This window comes from Lontra canadensis, unplaced genomic scaffold (genome assembly GCF_010015895.1).
Source record: "Lontra canadensis isolate GAN:19392208 unplaced genomic scaffold, GSC_riverotter_1.0 scaffold88, whole genome shotgun sequence".
NCBI classification, from domain to species: Eukaryota; Metazoa; Chordata; class Mammalia; order Carnivora; family Mustelidae; genus Lontra; species Lontra canadensis.
This window is the reverse complement of record NW_022631082.1, coordinates 7,499,412-7,518,166: the sequence shown is the minus strand read 5'-3', so window position 1 is coordinate 7,518,166 and position 18,755 is coordinate 7,499,412. Positions and strand designations below refer to the sequence as shown.

Sequence of the window (18,755 nt, the reverse complement as noted above, 5' to 3'; positions counted from 1 at the left end):
TGCCAGCTGAGCAGGGAGCACTATGTGGGACTCAATCCCAGGACCCTGGGATCATGACCTGAGCCACCCAAGTGCCCCAAAAGTCACATTTAAAGTTCAGCAGATTTCTCTTTTATTTTTTTTAAGATTTTATTTATTTGACAGAGACAGCGAGAGAGGGCATACAAGCAGGGGGAGTGGGAGAGGGAGAAGCAGGCACCCCACCCCAGCAGGGAGCCAGAGGCAGCCAGATCACAGGACCCTGGGATCATGACCCCAGCTGAAGCAGACGCTTAATGACTGAGCCACGCAGGTGGCCCTCTCTTTTATTTTTCTAAAGATTTTATTTATTTGAGAGAGAGTGAGTGAATGCACAAGCAGAGGGGGAGGGCCAGGGGCAGAAGCAGACTCCCCTGCCGAGGGGGGAGGCAGACATGGAGCTCCATCTCCAGATTATAACCTGAACCCAAGTCACATGCTTAACTATCTGAGCCACCCTGACTCCTCTAGATTCCTATTTTAAAGGCTTGGTTCCCTCCTCACCGCCCCCCCCCCTTTTTGGAAATCAGAAGCTCTGGTGCCACTGGGTTTACTCATTGGTAGTACTGTTGATATGGAGGAACACTTATCTGCCCGTTGAAACAAGGCATTTTACAGCACACCCCATTCTCTCCTTAATATCTGTCTGGGATCTATAAGGCATGTGAAGTTTGCCATAGCTGGACAGATTATATATGGCCTTCTATACCCTGAGAAGCTTGTACCTTCACCACCACCCCATTTTTTGGGGTAGCTGTTGTTTACGTCCTCAGGACAGGAACAACCTCTTATCACCTTTGTCTAGCCAGCGCCCAGCTCCGGGCATTCCGTTGGCACCAATAAATGTTGACGCTGTCTGGAAAAAGCGAGGGCTTGAGTTCATTTGTCCGAACGCCGCAGTTTGCGCATCCGCCGCTAGGGGGCACCAGGACCCGGCCAGGGCCGGGGGAGACCAGCAGCCCCAGAACTCGGCACTAAGTGGCACGTTCTGTATTCTGGCCCGCGCCTCCTGCAGTTTTCTCAGGACTTCCTCTGCCGGGCGCGCTCCAGCCCCAGCCCAGACGAAGAGGACCCAGAGGAAAACAGCCTCAACTGCCCAGAAAGAAAGGGCTTTATTGGGGAGTGAGGATAGCCGAGGCGGAGACCCTGGTCTCCTAATTGCAAAGGCCGGAGGCAGAGACCAGTTCGGTTTGCAGTTAGGCGGAGAAGGGCTTGACAGTTTCACTGGCGGTTTGAGAGTGGTAGTGTTCCCCAGTGGGGACTAACAGTTTTATAGAAGAGACTGGTCAATTTCATAAAGTCAGGTTCAAGGAAGGGCTGGTCGATTTCATCTTGTCCTGTGCAGACCCGCTGGCCTTCTTCCAGGCCTTCAGTGGATTCTGAGAGCACCTGGGCAGCCCTACCAGTTTCCTCTGATGTACATGTTACATCTGGCAGGGGGTCCCAGCCTGCTGGAACATCAAGTCTTCTGCTCCTCCTGGGGAGAGGACGCCAGACGGGAAGGCTGACTTTAAAGGACCCGCGCACCGCAGGAACGACACCCAGTCACAGGGTGGGGCGGTTTGGGCCCTGGGACTACCGCATCCTGGGCACTCCCGGGCCGTGCCCAGAACTTTGTGCCCTAGCCTAGAGTGAGTTTCCGAAGGGCGCGGAGGTGCACTTTTCCCTGGCCCAGCACCCTGGCGCCCGGGGTGAGGGTAGGGAAGAGCGACTAGCGCTTGAGGCAAGAGGAGAAAGGGGGTTCCCACCTGCTCCAAGCCGCTCTCAGATGCCTTTCTGCGCGGAGGCCAGATCACCGCCAGCTTTCCGTCGCCGCTGCTCGCTGCGGGGTAAGGGGCGCTCAGCCGGGGTTGCCCCTCCTGTCACCAGCTGGAGGCGGCCAGGACCAAGGAGGCCGGCCGCGCCCCTTAAACACACAGGCGTCTACCCTCCTTCCCATGGAAACCTCCATTCTGAAGGAGGGAGCAACCTGAGGGAGGAGGGAGGCGAACCCAGAGTGCGGAAGTGGCTCCAGGAATGCCAGAACCCAGGGGTTCCACGGAACCCGATAAAGACACCTAGAACCCCCCTCGCTTCCTCACCAAGAGCCTAGTGAGGTGGATTTGGGAGTCGACCATCCTGAGTACAAGGTGGAGCGCAGGGCGTCTGGGAGCCTGAGGGGGGTACCTTGAGGGCCAGAAGAGGGGCCACTAGAGTTGGGCAGTCGGTGAGGGCGGCTGGAGCCCTGACAGACCCCAGCGTCGGGGCGCGCATGCTTACCCGTGAGGCTCGGCGCGGGCTCCTTGAACTCGGCGGTGCCGTAGACGCTGAGCCGCTGGCGCTGCAGCTCCCGCTCGCGCTCAAGCACTTCGCGCACCTCCTGCTCCAGCAGCGACGGTGCGACCCGCGGCGGGGCGCGGGCCAGCACCGGGCACCGACCCTGCACCGCCAAGCGCGGCCGGCCTCCGGCATCCGGCAGCCCCTGCAGGTCCGCGCCGCCTTCAGCCGCGGACAAGGAGCCACGTCCCCCAGCGGCCTCAAAGAATCGCCGGAGCTCACCCAACGGCTGCAGCGGCTGCCGGGCCCGCTGCTCTGGGGCTGCGGGGCTCGCTAGCGCCGCCTGACGGTGAGCCTCCCGCTCGATGTCTCGCTGCATCTGCGCGCCCGCCCGCGCGCGCTCCAAGGCGCGCGGGAGCGCGGGGCTGGGGCCGGGCAGGCTGAGCACCGGCCGCACGCGCAGCTCGACGAATTCTCGGCCTGCGCCGCGAGGGCTCAGGCCTCGGCTCCGGCGCAGGCTCTCCTCGCGTTCGCAGCTGCGGCGTATTTCTCGCTCAATGGGCGTCTCCATGAGCTGCTCCTCGGGGCCCTGGTGGGGGGGCCTTCGGGAGCGGTAGAAAATGCTGCAGGGGACCTTCGGAGTCTGACCCCGGGGAGGAGATCTCGGGATCCTGAAGAGGACAGTGCTTCGAGGACCCCGCGCTTCGCGCTTCGGACGGCTCGTGGTCGTGGTTGCCGGACCGGAGACTCCCAAAACCCTCAGCTGCAGACGGCCCGGGGCGTTCTGCGTCCAGCTCCGCTGATGGACCAGGGACTTCGCTCTCTTGCTCAGGGATCTCCGCGCCCTGCTCTAAAGGGGGCACGGAGACCTTGCCTCCTGGCCTGTGGATTTCGGCGTCCTGCTCTGGGGCAGGCCCCGAACTTCGCTGTCTGACCCGGGGGCCTCCGGGCCCCGCTCTTCAGATGACCCCAGGGCTCCGGTCTCTGGCCCGGGGCCCTCGGTGTCCAGGGCTGGGAGCAGCTCGGAAGACTTAGTTTCCAGCGCCGGAGTTTTGATGCCCAGAGATCAGACACAGTGCCCTGCGCGGCACCTGTGGCAGTCACCGCCCGCGGGTTCCAAGGCGTCGCCTACAGCGGCAGTTTCTCTGACCTGTCCCTGGCCTCTAAGAACGGCCCCCCGGGGCAGGGTCTGGCACCGCCCTCTGCACCTGAAGGGAAGATTACGGCCCCGCCCTCGGGGCGGAAAGGGGCGGGGCTCGGCAGGGTACCGCCTTTCCTGCTCTGACGCGCCTCAGGTCAGTTCAGGGTACCAGACTTCTTGGAAAAGGGCTTACCTGGACTCGGCGGCAAGTCTGGGGGCCGTTCGACTCTCGGGGCGCCACCGTGGCACCTCGTCGCTCCCACGTCCCCGGCATTCCCAGGAGGTCTGACCCCAGCCGTGCCCCTGGCTGGGTCTTTGAGCCACTGGCCCTCTGGTGCAGGTGTCCTCCAAAGCCATCTTTCCGGGACCTTGCTAGCCCCGCCCAGGCCGGCGGGCAGCAACGCCCCTGGCCTCTGGGCTGTCCATCCACATTCTACCCCTGCAGCCTAGGGCTCAGACTGGAGGGGGCGCCAGGAGCCCTCTCATGGCGCGCCCCAGGCTCCCTCCCTGTTTCTGGGCTCAGCGAGGCCTCTTCAGAGAGGTGTGCCAAGGGCCGCGTCACGCCCAGAGGCTGCTTTCCCCTCACCCCTCCTGGAAAAGTCCGCGAGGCGTCCGCGGCCAAGTGCACTTCCAGATTGAGGGAAGTGGGAGGGACGGACGCAACGCGCCCAGGGCTTAGCAGAGCAGCTGCGGTTGAAAGGCGGTCACCTTGGGCCCAGGCAGCTGGAAAGGCCCTGGAGAGGTATCCAAGCTTGCGGTATGGAGCAGCTCTCCGCCGCGGGGGCCAGATCTGTGGCGTTCAAGGGCAAGACCGACGCCCCCAAAGACGTTTTCTACTCTCTTCCCCCAGGCCCTCTCCAAATCTGTCCTCTGGCCCTACTTCACCATTCTGGGTTGACCAGGAAGAAAGAATAGTTACCTAGAGAAAGAGGGGGGGTGGGTGCTAAACAGCTTTGGGAACCTCCAACAATCCATATCTGATAACTCCTTCCCCCAGCTCTCTGCCTACTTTGGTGACTCCCCTCCTTCCCATCCTCTCCTACCCTCTCCTGGATCCTAGTCTCCAGTTCCTCCCTCTAACCCCGTTGGCCCAATTGGAATTGGGCCTACGTGGGTTCCATCCCACGCAAAACCTGAGCAAGGTACCAGCCTTCTCCAAGGCCCAGTTCTCTCGTCTGTAAAATGGGGAAAGCAGTACCTACTCCCTTGGGAGGTAATGAGGATTAAAGGTATACTTCTGGAAAGAGCTGTCTATAGTGTTCTCTCCTCTTCATCACTTCCTGTTCCTCTTTGGTGGTGCTAAGGAGGCTCCTGGTCCCACCATCCCACCGAGCCTTTTCAGTCCAAGGACATTGATGGACTTCATTTGCTGGATCCAGTCACTGGTTCCTCCCTGACTTCCTTTCCACTAGCTCCTTGGTCTCCAAGGACACCATCTTCTCCTGGTTTCCCTCCTATCTTGCAGACATTTCTCTCTCTCTCTCTCTTTAAGGATTTGACTTATTTATTTGAGAGAGCGAGAGCACAAGCAGGGGAGCAGCGGCAGGCAGAGGGAGAAGCAGGCTCTCTGCTGATCTAGGAGGCTAATGCAGGAATAATCCAGGATCCTGGGATCATTACCTGAGCCAAAGGCAGACTCTTAACTGACTGAGCCACCCAGGTATCCCCTCCCAGGCATTTCTTCTCAGGCTTCTGTTGCACCTGCATTACAGGTTTTCTTTCCCTCTGGTTTCCATGGAGTTGGCTGATGAGAGAGAGGGAAGTGCCTGCGTCCTTCCCCTTCTGGTAGCCACTCCACACAGCTCTGTCTCCAAAGCCAAGGCATGGAAACAGCCCCTGGCTGTTACTAACCCAGATTGTCTTCTTCGTTTCCTTTTCTTTTTTCTTTTTTTTTTTTAAGTTTATTTATTTATTTAAGTAATCTCCACACCCACTGTGCGGCTCAAACTCAACCCCGAGATCAAGGGTCATGGGCTCCTCTGGCTGAGCCAGTTAAGGGGGGGCCTCCCGACACCTTTATAACCCAACTCTTTATCAAGCTCTCATTAGTCACTTCGTGTGAGCACACGATCTCTTTCCTCCCAGCACTCAACCCCTAACCAATCCCTACCTCATACTTTAAATTCCATCTCTGTGCTGGTGTCTCTCAAATTTATATCTCCATCTCTAACTTCTCCTCTGGGTTTTGGACTCCTCTCCAACACTCTTAGTGTAGTAGGTGTCAAACTGAACACTTTTAAAAAACTGAACTCTCAGATCCCCCCAGGTCTCCTCACTATGTGTGGCAACTTATACAGTTTGTTTTTCATGCCCCAAACCTGGGAATCTACCTCAACCTCTCTCGGCCCTGCTCCAATCCATCCATATGTTGGATTGCTATTGGATCTGCAGGCTCTGCCCCCAAAACATATTCTGAATTTGTCCACTTCTCTCCACCCTTACTTATCCCAGCCACTTCAGCGTCCCTCCAATGGCTCCCCATCACACTCAGAAGAAAAATCCAAATTCTCTCCTCTGACCCAGAAGGCCCTGCCCACTTCTCAGATCTCATCTTCTGACACTCTCTCCCTCACTCCTCCATTCCAGCCTTTGTGCTTCCCTCAAACCTCCCCCCAACCAAGTGCACTCCTACCTCAGGGCCTTTGCACTTACTTGCCTTTTTCTCTGCTTGGAATGGCTCATCACATGGCTGGCTTCTGCTATGCGGGTCTTGACTCAAATATCACTTCTTTAGACAAATAGTCCCTGATCACCAAGCCTGCATCACACACAGCCCTTCTCCATAACCCTAACCCTGCTATTCTTTTTTTTTTTTAATTATTTATTTGACAGACAGAGATCTCAAGTAGGGGGAGAGGCAGGTAGAAAGAGAGAGAGAGAGGAGGAAGCAGACTCCCTGATGAGCAGACAGCCCAATGCGGGGCTTGATCTCAGGACCCTGGGATCATGACCTGAGCTGAAGGCAGAGGCTTTAACCCACTGAGTCACCCAGGCGCCCCTAACCCTGCTGCTCTATACTCACCTTATACAGCAATGATCATTAATTGCCTTTATTTGTATATTATCTCTCTCCTCCCCACCACCGAAAGTGAGTTCTTACAGCATTTTCTGTTTGATCACCCCTAGACCCAACTACCCCATGCCTAGAACAGTGGCTGATACAAAACAGTTGCTTAAGAATTATTTAATGATACGCACGAGGTGTCTACCCCAGTGCTGGGAATAAAGAAACAAATCAGACTTGGAAGGTGCAGTTGAGTTTGGGAGACAGACACAATGGTAAATAGAACAATCTTGTTTCATTGTGGAATACGGGACAAAAATACAAAGGGAAGTCCACATACCATACATCTCAATATTTAACAGTTATAACATTAAATTACAAACAATTAAATGAAGTATATTCTCAGAGCACCTGAGTGGCGTGGTCAGTTGAGCCTCCAACTCTTGATTTTGGCTCAGGTCATGATTTCAGAGTCGTGAGATCAAGCCCCACGTCGGCCTCTGTGCTCAGTGAGGAGACTGCTTGGGATTCTCTCTCTCTCCCTCTGCCCCTCCCACTTGTGTGCATTCTCTCTCTCTCTCAAATAAATAAATAGATCTCTTTAAAAGATACATTCTCAGGGCGCCTGGGTGGCTCAGTGGGTTAAAGCCTCTGCCTTCGGCTCAGGTCATGATCCCAGGGTTCTGGGATCGAGCCCCGCATCGGGCTCTCTGCTCAGCAGGGAGCCTGCTTCCTCCTCTCTCTCTCTGCCTGCTTGTGATCTCTATCAAATAAATAAATAAAATCTTTAAAAAAATAAAAAATAAAAGATACATTCTCGGGGCACCTGGGTGGCTTAGTCATTAAGCATCTACCTTTGGCTCAGGTCATGATCCCAGGGTCCTGGGATCGAGCCCCACATTGGGCTCCTTGCTCAGCAGGAAGCCTGCTTCTCTCCCTCTCCCACTCCCCCTGCTTGTATTCCCTCTCTCACTGTCTCTCTCTCTCTGTCAAATAAATAAATAAAATATTTTTTTTTAAGATACATTCTCTCTTCCAAAAGGCAGAAACAACCCACGTCAATCAACAAATGAATAGATAATATGGGGGGTAGCTCCCCAAAATGGAATATTATTCGGGGGTGCCTGACTCACTCAGTTAGTAGAGCATGTGATTATTTATTTATTTGTCAGAGAGAGGGAGAGCACAAGTAGGGGGAGAGGCAGACAGAGGGAGAAGCAGGCTCCTTGCCAAACAAGGAGCTGGATGTGGGACTCAATCCCAAGACCCTGGGATCTTGACCGAACCAAAGGCAGACGCCCAACGGACTCAGCCACCCAAGCGTCCCAAGCTTGCGACTCTTGATCTCAGGGTTGTGAGTTCAAGCCCCGTGTTGGGTGTAGAGATGACTTAAAAAAATAAAATCTTGGGGCGCCTGGGTGGCTCAGTGGGTTAAAGCCTCTGCCTTTGGTTCAGGTCATGATCTCAGAGTCCTGGGATCAAGCCCCACATCGGGCTCTCTGCTCAGCAGGGAGCCTGCTTCCTCCTCTCTCTCTGCCTGCCTCTCTGCCTACTAGTAATCTCTGTCTGTCAAATAAATAAATAAAATCTTTAAAAAATAATAAAATCTTAAAGAAAAAAAGGAATATTATTCAGCCATAAAAAGAATGAAACACTGACACATACTACATTGTGGATGGATCTTAAAAACATTATGCTGAGTTGGAGCACCTGGGTGGCTCAGTTGGTTGAGCATCTGCCTTCAGCTCAGGTCGTGATCCCAATCCTGTGTCCTGGGATTGAGTTCCACATTGGGCTTCCTGCTCAGCGGGAAGTCTGCTTCTCCCTCTCCCTCAGCCCCTCCCCCTGCTCCTGCTCTCTCTGGCTCCCCCCGCCCTCAAATAAATCTTAAAAAAAAAAAAAAAAGCATTGTGCTGAGTGAAAGAAATCAGACATACAAAATACCACATAGTATATGATTCCATTTATATGAAATGTCCAGAATAGGTAAATCTACGGGGACAGATTGGTGGTTGCCAGGGCCTGGGGGAAAGGGAATCAGAAGAGACCGTGAATGGGCATGGGGTCTCCTTCCAGGATGATGGAGATGTTCTGGCCCCAGAAGGGATGACTGCACAACACCGTGAGGGTACTAAATGCCACTAATGGTAAATTTCATATGTATTTTACCATAATTAAAAGCCAATTTAAAAAGTGTGTTCTCTCCTCCTATCATGGCAAATGTACTTTCAGAATGACTTAGAAGGCCAGGTTCAAATGAAAACATTTTGAATCCCTAGGAGTCTTGTACTAGATCATGGGGCGCTGGGAAACCCCAGCTCTCAGTCTGGCCCCCTTGACTTCCTGACTTCAACTCTCTTCTGCATAGCAAAGAGCCTTGTGCCTGCACCTGGGGACCCTGTGCACCCTGTCTAAGCTTGACTTTCACCCCTCTGCCAATGCTGCCCTTGATGACTTGTCAGGCTGGAGGTAGGGGTAAGGGGCACCCTGGCTGCATGGACAGCATTCGAGAGGCAGAGGCCTTATTGATGAGCTCAGGACCATTTGGACAGGGAATTCTGGGGTCTGAGTACCCCAAGTAAGATGTAAAAGAGGGAGGGGGGAGTTAGGTAGACACATTCCCTTTGTCATATGGGGAAGGTCCAAGCTGGGGCAAGGTCCTTTCTCACTGAGGCTCATGTCAAATTGCACAGCAGAGGGGGGCACCTGGGTGGCTCAGTCAGTTAAGCATCTGCCTTGGGCTCCTGGGATCTTAAAAACATTATGCTGAGTTGGGACGCTTGGGTGGCTCAGTCGGTTGAGCATCTGCCTTCAGCTCAGGTCGTGATCCTAATCCTGTGTCCTGGGTTTGAGTCCCACATTGGGCTCCCTGCTCAGTGGGAAGCCTGCTTCTCCCTCTCCCACGCCTCCTGCTTATATTCCCTCTCTCACTGTGTCCGCTGTGTCCGTCTCTGTCAAATAAATTAATAAAATCTTTAAAAAAAAATTGTACCGCAGGACCAGGACTGTGATGGGGGAAGGACTGGGAAATGAGTCTGGAAAGTAGGAGATGATTTCCCCAAATGGAAAAGGGTAAACGAGGCATGCTGTTTCCTGAGAAACGGGGTGCTGGCCCTTTAAGAAGAGGATAGGTAGGATAGAACAGGAAACCTGAAGATTTGTGTAGGAAGTGTTCTGGACCTTTCTCACCACTGCTCTACCCCTAACTCTTATAACCTCTAAGGGGTGTCAGGGTCCTGGAGGCCACTTGGTCTAATTCTCCAGTTTCACAAAGGACAAACCACGTCCTAGAAACCTGGGGCAAGTCAACCACAGCTATCCAGGGGCCAGGCCTGCTGGTTCCCATAGTGCTCAGCCTCTGGTCTCCAGAAACCCTTAGCCGGATCATTCCCTCCCTCCCCACCCGAGCCAGGGTCCAAGAAGGAGCGATTAGTCATTTATAAGAGTATCCCACATGTGTGATGTGCCACGTTGGTGACCCTTGGTGGGCAGCTGGACTTAAGGCATCTGGGGTGCCAGGGACAGTTGCCATCCTCTGGAGGGGGTAAGTGACTCCCCATTCTCACCCACACCCTGCACCATACATGTGAGAGGGTGTTTGCTACGAGCCAGCCAAGTGCAGCAAGGAGGCCAGTGGCTGGTAAATAATTTATCAGGACAGCTGATAGTACCTCCCCAGAACTGCCCGCCAGCCCCCAGCCCCCCTCGCACCTCGTGCTTGTGTTTCCTGCCTCCTGGCCCAAACCAGCTGGACCAGCTCTCCCAGTGCCCTCCTGCAGCCCCCCCTTCCCACCAGCCAAGTCACAGCATCCAGGGACCTTCAGGCAAACGGGTGGTGGGTCCTGATCCTGGAGACCTGAAGGTGGGCTTCTGGGCAGAGATGGCCCTGCAGAGCCAGATGTGGTCTCCAGCCACACCCATGTAAGTGTCCGGGGTCAGGGGTGGGGGTGGCTGGTGGGCAGGGCCTGAGAGGGGTTCTTTGGAGGACACTGGCCTTTCCGGCAGGGTGGGGGTAGGTGAGAGCTCCAGCCTGGCCTTTCTAAGGGCCCTAGGGGGAATGGAGAGAGGCGGCCAAACCTGCAGGCTCTTCATGTCCCCCTCTGCAGAGAGTCAGGTGGGAAATGTGGACCCCCCACCTCCTTTTTTCAGAGATTTTCTGCAGGCAGTCTTCAAGCTCAAAGTCCAGCCTGAGGGTGGGGCTATCACTGAGGGGGACAGTGGCTGGAAATACCAGGGTCCCTCACTCCCATGTTCTGCCTCGAGAAACATCCCTCAGTGTCCCGGGTGGGAAGAATTGCTTGAGATATAACAGAAAAAGTTAACAGCTCCTAAACTGGGAAAGATGATGGCAAAATCGGAACCTTAGTTCCTTAGTGAAATGGCCACCAGCTGTTCCTGGTGACAAAAAGCCACGGCCACAAACACTGTTCTTGTAGAGTTGGAGATGAACACTATCAAACGGGGTGCGCAGAGGATTTTAATATTCAAGGTTTGAGGGCATTTTAAAGTAAGAAGGGGGAGGGGCTCCAGAGGTTTGTAAAGAGTTCTGGGTAAGTGTTTCCCCCCAGGGACCCCAATTTGGTTGCTCACTCTTTTGGGTCCCCCGTTGCATTATTCACCAACTACAAACCTGGTTGCTTAGCAATGGGAACCTGATCTCCACACACCTCCCCCCCCCAGCAAGGAAGAGGCAGGGAGATTACATCTTGGGAATGGGACAGCAGAGGGGGAAAGTTTAGCCCTCCCCCAAGGGCAAACTTATTAGCAGGGGGCCTGGGCTCCCTTTGGGATACCCTATTAAGCATGACATTAGCCCCCTAGGTCAACTGAAATCGGGAACCCCCAGGCTGATCTCTGGCCTCGTGGCCGCCAAGAAGAGGGTGCCTAGACCCCTCTTACCTGCAGTGTTCCCAGTGTTTTGGGCCTGAGACCCCTGAGTTCTGATCGCCTGACTCAGTGATCTTAGATGAGTCTTTTCACCACTTCTTGGAGCCTCAGTTTCCCCATCCATAAAATAGGGACAATGGTACTATTGCCTCCCAGGATCACTGGGAAGATTAAATGAATTGCTAGAGGCAAAGCATTTAACAGCACCTGGCACACCGTACATGCTGGCTAATCATGGTTGGCTGGTTTTATTCTCAGAATAGCAACTCAGCGAAGAGTGGACTAGTGTCTCAAGATCAGGGCAGGGAGGGAGAGGCAGAGGTGACTGTGGGAGTCTATCAGAAACCCTCTAGAACTCTTAGAGCACTATAGGTAGTAAGCCCTGTATTATTATGTCTTCATGGTGTGGCCAGGGAGGATTTGGGAGGCCCCAGCAGAGTTTGGGCAATGTGGCTAATGCTCACCCAATAGAGTTAGTGCTCAAATTAATAAATGTTTGAGGGCTTGTCCTGTGCCGTCCTCCCAGGGCTAAATATCAGGGACAACAGGTAAATAGATCCTTCCAGATATTGTCCTGTGAAGCCCATTCACATAGCAGGCACTTAACGCACATCTGTGTATAGGTTCATGTGACAATGACTGTCCCACAGAAGGGGTGGCTCTGTAGGCTGGGAAGCAGGAATCCTGGGGTCCTGCATGGAGGTCAGTAATGGGGTGAGCTCAGGTTAAACCTTAAACACCAAGACCCCTCTGCCTCCTCCCAGCTCAGAGTCCAAAGCTAGGCTACATGACCTGGTAACCTTTGCTCCCAGGGAGGGGAGTTGGCAGGTAGCTCCAGAGTTACCATGGCAATGGCATGTGTCCACCTTAGGATGGACACTTTTCTCCCCAGATTCCCTCATCCCCCAGGGCTGAAGGTATCTTGGGTAGGAGCCGAGAGGTCTGGAGAGGGTGTGGAATTGGAAAGAGACACACAGCATGTTAGGGGCCTGGCAGGATTTGAGAGTGTCTGTAGGACAGCCTGGGGCTGGTTCTTATAATTAATCATAAACATTATTAATCACGGGAATTACTAACATTATTAATAATAAATGACACTACTGTTTTTCGAACACTATGTCCTGTTTTTTCCTGCATGGATATTTCCTTGCAAGGGCGCCTCTCTGCAAGGTGAGAATCAAGCTATCCCAGCCTATTTTACAGATGAGGAAACTGAGGCTCAGAGAGGAGATGTCAGGCCTAGGAAGAGCGTTAGCTTAACTTGTCATGGTCTCTGCTCTCCCCCCACCCTCCAAAGAACCCCTGAGCTCTCCCCCAACACCTTTCAGTTGCAAAGGGGAAATAGAGGAAAATGCCGGGCTTCAGGGCTTCGGTTGGTTTCCAAGCAGCTCAGGGATCTTGGCTCAGAGAGGGGCATTCATGAGGTGGCCAGATGCGGGCCTGGCCCTGGGAGACCCCCTCCGCAGTCTCTGCCTTTTTCCCACAGGCCCATGGCCGAGAGCTCCCTCTACCGGCAGCGGCTAGAGGTCATCGCTGTAAGTGAAGCCCTCCTACCGCACTCCACCCGGCGTCCTGGGCCCTCCTACTCTTGTCCCAGGTCTCTTCCTCAACTCTCTCTCAATCCGGGAAGCAGGCTTGACGCTGTGAAGTGTGTGTACGTGGGGGGGGGGGGGGAACGGGAAGGCACCCTCAGCTCCAGCCCTGCCCAGGGCACCCCACCTAAATCCTCAGGCCCCTCTGCTCCCTAGCTCGTCTATCTGGCCACCACCACCCCCAGAATGGTGAGGCTGTGTACCCCACACTCCCAGAATCCACATCCGATGCTCCATTTTGAACCCCTGTCTCCCAAACACCCCATGTCTGAACCCCATCTCTTAGACCCTCATCTCTGGATCCTCATCTCTCTAGATCCCATCCCTGTGAACCCCCATCTTATTAATCCCTATGTCTCTGATCTCCCCCTTCTGCACCTCATCTTTCTGGACCCCATCTCTACACCCCGGTCTCTCTGAACCCCCATCCTTCTGACACCCATATCTGTACCCCATCCTTCTGAACCCCCATCCCACTAACTCCCATCTCTCAGCCCTCGATTTCTGCATTTCCATCTCTCCGGACCCCATCTCTACGCCCCAGTCTCTCTGGCCACTCACGACGCCCCCCCCCCGCCCCCCCCCCCCCCATCGCACTAGTCCCCTCCCTCTGATATCCATATATGGACCCCCATTTCTCCGAACCCCTCTCTCTGTAACTCCATATCTCGGACCCTCACAGCCCGGTCCCCCTTGGAGATCTCCATTCCAAAGCCCCGTCCCCACCGCCTTCCACAGACCCCCATTCCGCGCGGGCGAGGCCTCCGCAGCATCCCGGGCGCGGCCGGCCCCGCCCCCGCCGCCCCGCCCCCACCCGCTGCTGAGTCAGCGCCTCCGCAGCCCCCTCCCCGCCCGGGGCCCCGACGTGCGCTCCGCAGCCCCGCCCGGCTCGCAGCCCGGGAGCCCCGGGAACCCCCGCGAGCCCCGCGGAGGAGGGAAGGCGGAAAGGGAGGCTGCAGCCCCGCCCGGCCCGCGGGCAGCTCCCGGTCCTCTGTGCGCAGGAGAAGCGGCGGCTGCAGGAGGAGATCCGCGCCGCGCGGCGGGAGCTGGAAGAGGAGAAACTCCGCGTGGAGCGGCTCAAGGTTGGGGGCGGGCAGGGGCGCCTGTCTAGCCTGGGCAATGAAGTGGGGGTGCCTATGAGAGTCAGTTTTGGGGGAATCATAGGAGCCTGTGTCCAATTTGGGGGAACAATTGGGGGCATGGGTTCCAGCTTTGGGGGGGGGGGCAGTTTTCCTCAGCCTGGGAGGATAGGTGGAGGTGGTGGTGATGGGGACATTTGTACCACCTTTGGGGGCAGAGTATGGGAACAGTGAAGGTGTTTGCCCATCTTGGGTATAGGGAGGGGCCAAAAGCGATTTCACCTCTGGGGGCTCCTGTCCCATGCTGGAAGGGGTGGGGAGATGATGGGTGTTTTGTTCTAGGCTGGAAGAGCTGTGGGCTGGTAGTGGGGGTGTCTGTCCCACCTGGCAATATTGGGGGTGCACAGTGAAGGCATGTATCATATCCCACCCTAAGGAGAAATGTCTGCCCCATTCCGGGTGGTTTTGGGCAATAAGAAATCTTTCCAGCTCCGGGGATTAGGAGGGTACCCGACATGGGGTGGGGTAGTCATTATGCACAGCTACCTTCCCATGCCCAGAGGAAGTCTCTCCGGGAGCGCTGGCTAATGGACGGGGCAGCTGAGGGGACGGAGCGGCCGAAGGACGCCACCTCGAAAGACCCCCAGTCGCCCGAGGGCCAGGCTCAGGCCCGAATCCGGAACTTGGAAGATAGCTTGTTCACGTGAGTCAAGCCCCTGCCAGCCTGGCTAGGCCAGGTCCCCAAGTCCACCCCAAGAAAGCAGCAAAGGGGGGGGGGGGGGAGGGGCATTGAGCCTGGGGTCCTGGCTCCCAGCAGCTCCTCTCTTCCTCAGACTCCAGTCCCAGCTGCAGCTGCTGCAGAGTGCGTCCACAGGTGCCCAGCACAAGCCCTCAGGGAGGCCCACCTGGCGAAGACAGGTGAGGGGCTGGGGAGCCAATGGGTGGGGGGGAGGCAGCCAGCAGGGACAAAAGCATGATTTCTCCAAGGGCAGTTTAACCACTGAGTCCTCTGCTATTGCTCAGCTCTGTGGTCTTGGACAAGTCGCATTCCTTGCTCCAGCCTCAGTTTCCCTATGTCCAAAATGAGAACAGCAGCAGCACAGGGTGGGCAGAGGTGAGGGGGTGGGTCAAGAAGATCATGGCTTCGCACCAGAAACAGGCCCGAGGAAGAATTCTGCCATAGGATTGCTCTTATGGCCAGAAGGAGGAATGTGGTGGGAAAAAGCCGGGGGGCGGGGATGTCAGTGCTCATGGAATGTGGCCTCAGAGTGGGAAGTGGGTCACCATGAGATACTCTTGTGATCGGAGACATCCACATGGGCTTTTGTTTTAGCAGCACTTTTATTAAGATACGGCCTGCATGCTACGCAACACACAGGCTTTTGACAACCTTACATTAAAATCTGGCTCTCTGGGTTGTCCCCAAAGTCCAAAAATCTGCCAACATTTGTGCCCGGCCATAGGGAAGAGCAGGAGCCACAACCCCTGGTCTCCCTGGTGCCTTAGCTTAGCTCCCAGGTGCCCGTTTGAGGGCACAGAGGGAGAAGCAGACTTGTTTACGGATGTGGGAAGCAGCACTTGTTGGGTTTTAAGCATTGGCTGGGAGTTCCTTGCCAGAGAGGCGCAAGGAAGGATTCCTGGCCCATGGGAGCTCACCATCCAAGAGTCTGTGATGGGGGGAGCCCTGCAGGGGAGGAGCATGGAGGAATCACCTGAGTGAGGTTGGGGGTTCAGGGAAGGCTTCCTGGAGGCAGTGCCATATATATTGAATCTGAGTGGGAACCAGGCAAGAGTGGAAAGGGAATTCCAGGCAGAGGAAACAGCCCACATAAAGGCCTGGAGGCTGGAAAGGGAATAAGTTCGGAGAACTATGAGGAGATCCCTGGGGCTTGGCTGCCCCTCCACTCCCCTCCCTGAGCCCACTTTCATACTTTCGCACTGTCCCTCCCACCCCAGCCCCACTCCAGCTATGCTGAGCCTCTTTTCTAGTCCTTGAACTTATGTAGCTCATTGCAGCCCCAGGGCTTTTGCACTTGCTTTCTCCTCTGCTTGGAATGCCCTTATGTACCTCTTGACTCAAGGCTGGCTCCTCCTACCCTTTGGGTCTCTCTCTGTTCAGTGTCACTTCCTCAAGAGCCACTCTTCCTGCTTATTTTTTTTCTGCCATAGTCTTTCTCACTCCCTGGCATTACATATTTATTTGTGTTTTTGTTTATACCTCACCCCCCCTGGAATGTAAGTCCCCAAAGCAAAAGGCTTAAGTGTCCCTTGTCCATGGCAATCTCAGAAGGTGACAGAGTAGGTCCCTAATACAGAGCTATTGGCTCACAGACACAGTATTGATAAGCACCTACTGTGTGTGAGGCCCTGGACCAGGTGAGGAAGGCTGAGGGTTTGATCCTGAATGTGATGGCGGGGTGGGGGGTGCATTGAGGGTGCTTGAGCAGGGGAGGGTACCCGCATGCAGGGAGGCTGGAGGTGCAGACACGGGCTGGCCTGACCTTGTCTCTGCCATCCCTGCAGGGTCACCGACCTCTCTCCCAGCCTACCGTGGAGGCAGGTCCCACAGGTGGGTGCTTGTGCTCCAGGTCTGGGGGTCCCAAGAAGAGGGGCCTGAATCTGGGGGGCCAGAATCTCACTCTGTCGCCCCCCTGTCTCCTCTCTTTTCCTCCTCTCACTCCCCAAGACCATGCTGATCTGAACAAGAGAGCCTCCCTACCAGCTGGACCAGTGGACACATCTCCAGAGTCCCCCTCGGAAGCCAGAGATGAGGCTGTCAGGGCTCCGTCAGCCCTCAGGCTGTTCCCTGCCGGGGCCTCCTCAGAAGCCAATGGCCCCTGCCCTGGACCCAGCCCCCCTCCAGAGCAGGAGCCTAGTCAGGCACTGGCAGCATCCAAGGGGGGCGTGGACGAGGCCAAAGGGGGTTTGGTGAAAGTGGTATGGGAGGGGCTGAGGGCCACGGAGGACTGTGCCACGGCGGCCACGGGCCCAGAGCTAGAGGCTAAGGTAGAGGAGATGGTGCTGGAGGCCATTGGACACAGGCAGGAAGCTAGCTGCCCAGAGCTCCCATCCTGGGTGAAGGAGGACAGGGGAATCGTGGAGGTGGTCTGGGAGGGGGTGGGAGGGCCAGACAGTGGGGACTCAGAGGCCACAGGGGAGCTGGGCAGGGGACGGAAGGCTGTGCAGGCCAGCTCACCGAGGCTTCAGGTGAGACTAGAAGGAGCAGCTCCTGGAGAAGGAGGTGTTCCCAGGGGCAGCCCTGACGGTGATGGGCCAGGGGGCTCTGGAGGAGAGGAGGGGTCTTTCATTTGGGTGGAGAGGGTGACCCTCAGCGAGGACTGGGAGGAGCTGGGGGTGGAGGGATTGGAAGGGCCCAGGATGTGGGGAAAGGGGGGAGGACCTGAGAGTCCACTGGGGGCAGAGAGGGGGGCAGGGGAGGAAGCCAGGGAGGCAGGGAGCGGCCAAGCAGAGGAACCAGTGGGCAGAGGAAAGAAGTGGAGTGAGGAGAAGGTAGGGACAGAGGAGGAAGGAGCAGACATGTCTCTGATGGCGGACAGGGAAGGAAGCAAGGACTCCTTGGAAGCAGAGAGGAGGCGGGGTGAGGACAAGCTGGGGACAGAAAGGGAAGCAGCTGAGGAACTGTTGTCAGTAGCAAGAGAGGCAGTTGAGGGACCTTTGAGGGCAGAGAGGGAAAGAGGCGAGGAGCCACTGCAAGTAGAGCTGAAAAGTGCAGAAGAGCCAGAGGCAGAGAAGGAAGATGAAGAACCGTTGGGAGTAGAGCAGAAAGGAGATGAGGAAAAGCTAGAGGTGATTGAAGAACCAGGGGCGTTAGAAAGAAAGGAAGGCGAGGAGTCACCGATGGTAGAGAGAACAGGAGGTGAGGCTCCATTGGAGGCCGAGAAAGGGGGAGGTGAGGCGCCACTGGAGGGTGAGAAAGGAGGAGGTGAGGAGTCACTGACGGTAGAGAGAACAGGAGGTGAGGCGCCATTGGAGGCTGAGAAAACCGAAGCGGTCAAGGAAGATCTGAGTCTGGAAGAGCAGAGAGAGTCTGAGGGCGGACAGGAATGTCAGGCAGAGGAGGGGAGTGAGGCAGGGGCTCCCGTGGGGGCCAAGGAAGAGTCAAGGCCAGAAGAGGAAGATCCAAAGCCCCAGGAGAAGCAGGAAGGCTCCCTGGAGGAGGGATCTGTAAGGCCCCAAACCCCTGCTGAGGGCCAGGGCCTCTCGGGGGACGCCACCCCCCTCCTGGCAGAGACCCCAGCCCCAGAGCAGCCTGCCGAGTGCCAGCCACTGCTTCGGGCGCAAGGGCCTCGGGCCAACCCCAGTGCCCGGCCTGTGCCCACCTATGCACCTGCCCGGCAGCCCGAGCCGTCTGCCCCTCCCGAGGGCGAAGAGGCAAGTGGTCCTAAGCAAAAGACGTGCCAGTGTTGTGCGGTCATGTGAGCCCATGCCCTCCACCCCACGTCCGGCTCCTCTCACAGCTACCTCGGCCTCTCGGCATCCAGCAGCGGGTCCCCAGCGCAGACAGGGCGCCACCGGGCTGGCTGGGCCACCTGGGAGCCAGCTGGCCCACACGTCACCTCCTCCCAGGCTTCTGGACGCTTCCCACTGCCTGTGACCCTGGCCCCCTTATACGACAAAGCCTTTATACTTGAAAATAAAACGTTCAAGCATCCGGACAGTCTGAGCGTGTGTGCTCTTGGCACGGATCCCCCTCACCACCTCCCGGTGGGAGAGCAAGGGCTTCACTCCCGCTGGCGTCCGAGAGTCGGTGTGAGCAG

At 56.2% G+C, this 18,755-nt stretch overlaps 2 protein-coding genes across 2 annotated transcripts; one reads left to right on the top strand and one right to left on the bottom strand.

Moving 5' to 3' along the window:
• Positions 1-1,106: 1,106 nt before the first annotated feature.
• Positions 1,107-3,874, bottom strand: MISP3 (MISP family member 3). Its single transcript, XM_032835892.1, has 3 exons — positions 2,278-3,874; positions 1,767-1,840; positions 1,107-1,495 (listed from the first exon to the last, which is right to left on the bottom strand). Exons 1-3 carry the CDS (start codon positions 2,843-2,845, stop codon positions 1,478-1,480), a joined length of 660 nt encoding a protein of 219 aa, XP_032691783.1. The 5' UTR covers positions 2,846-3,874; the 3' UTR covers positions 1,107-1,477.
• Positions 3,875-10,122: 6,248 nt separating this feature from the next.
• On the top strand, positions 10,123-18,653 carry PALM3 (paralemmin 3). The gene is made up of 7 exons (XM_032835891.1): positions 10,123-10,340; positions 12,793-12,841; positions 13,900-13,980; positions 14,538-14,680; positions 14,811-14,895; positions 16,501-16,546; positions 16,664-18,653. The coding sequence occupies exons 1-7, from the start codon at positions 10,300-10,302 to the stop codon at positions 18,415-18,417; spliced, it is 2,199 nt and encodes a 732-aa protein (XP_032691782.1). The 5' UTR covers positions 10,123-10,299; the 3' UTR covers positions 18,418-18,653.
• The last annotated feature ends 102 nt before the right edge of the window (positions 18,654-18,755 follow it).

What these genes read in the sequence shown, in the direction of transcription:
- MISP3 (XM_032835892.1), bottom strand. Translation starts at nt 2,845, where the DNA reads ATGGAGACGCCCATTGAGCGAGAAATACGCCGCAGCTGCGAACGCGAG. An exon ending in GCCCGCGCCGAGCCTCACGG is followed by an intron (nt 1,841 to 2,277) that starts GTAAGCATGCGC and finishes CTTACCCCGCAG; the next exon opens with CGAGCAGCGGCGACGGAAAG.
- PALM3 (XM_032835891.1), top strand. Translation starts at nt 10,300, where the DNA reads ATGGCCCTGCAGAGCCAGATGTGGTCTCCAGCCACACCCAT. An exon ending in TGGTCTCCAGCCACACCCAT is followed by an intron (nt 10,341 to 12,792) that starts GTAAGTGTCCGG and finishes TTTTTCCCACAG; the next exon opens with GCCCATGGCCGAGAGCTCCC. An exon ending in TTGGAAGATAGCTTGTTCAC is followed by an intron (nt 14,681 to 14,810) that starts GTGAGTCAAGCC and finishes TCTCTTCCTCAG; the next exon opens with ACTCCAGTCCCAGCTGCAGC.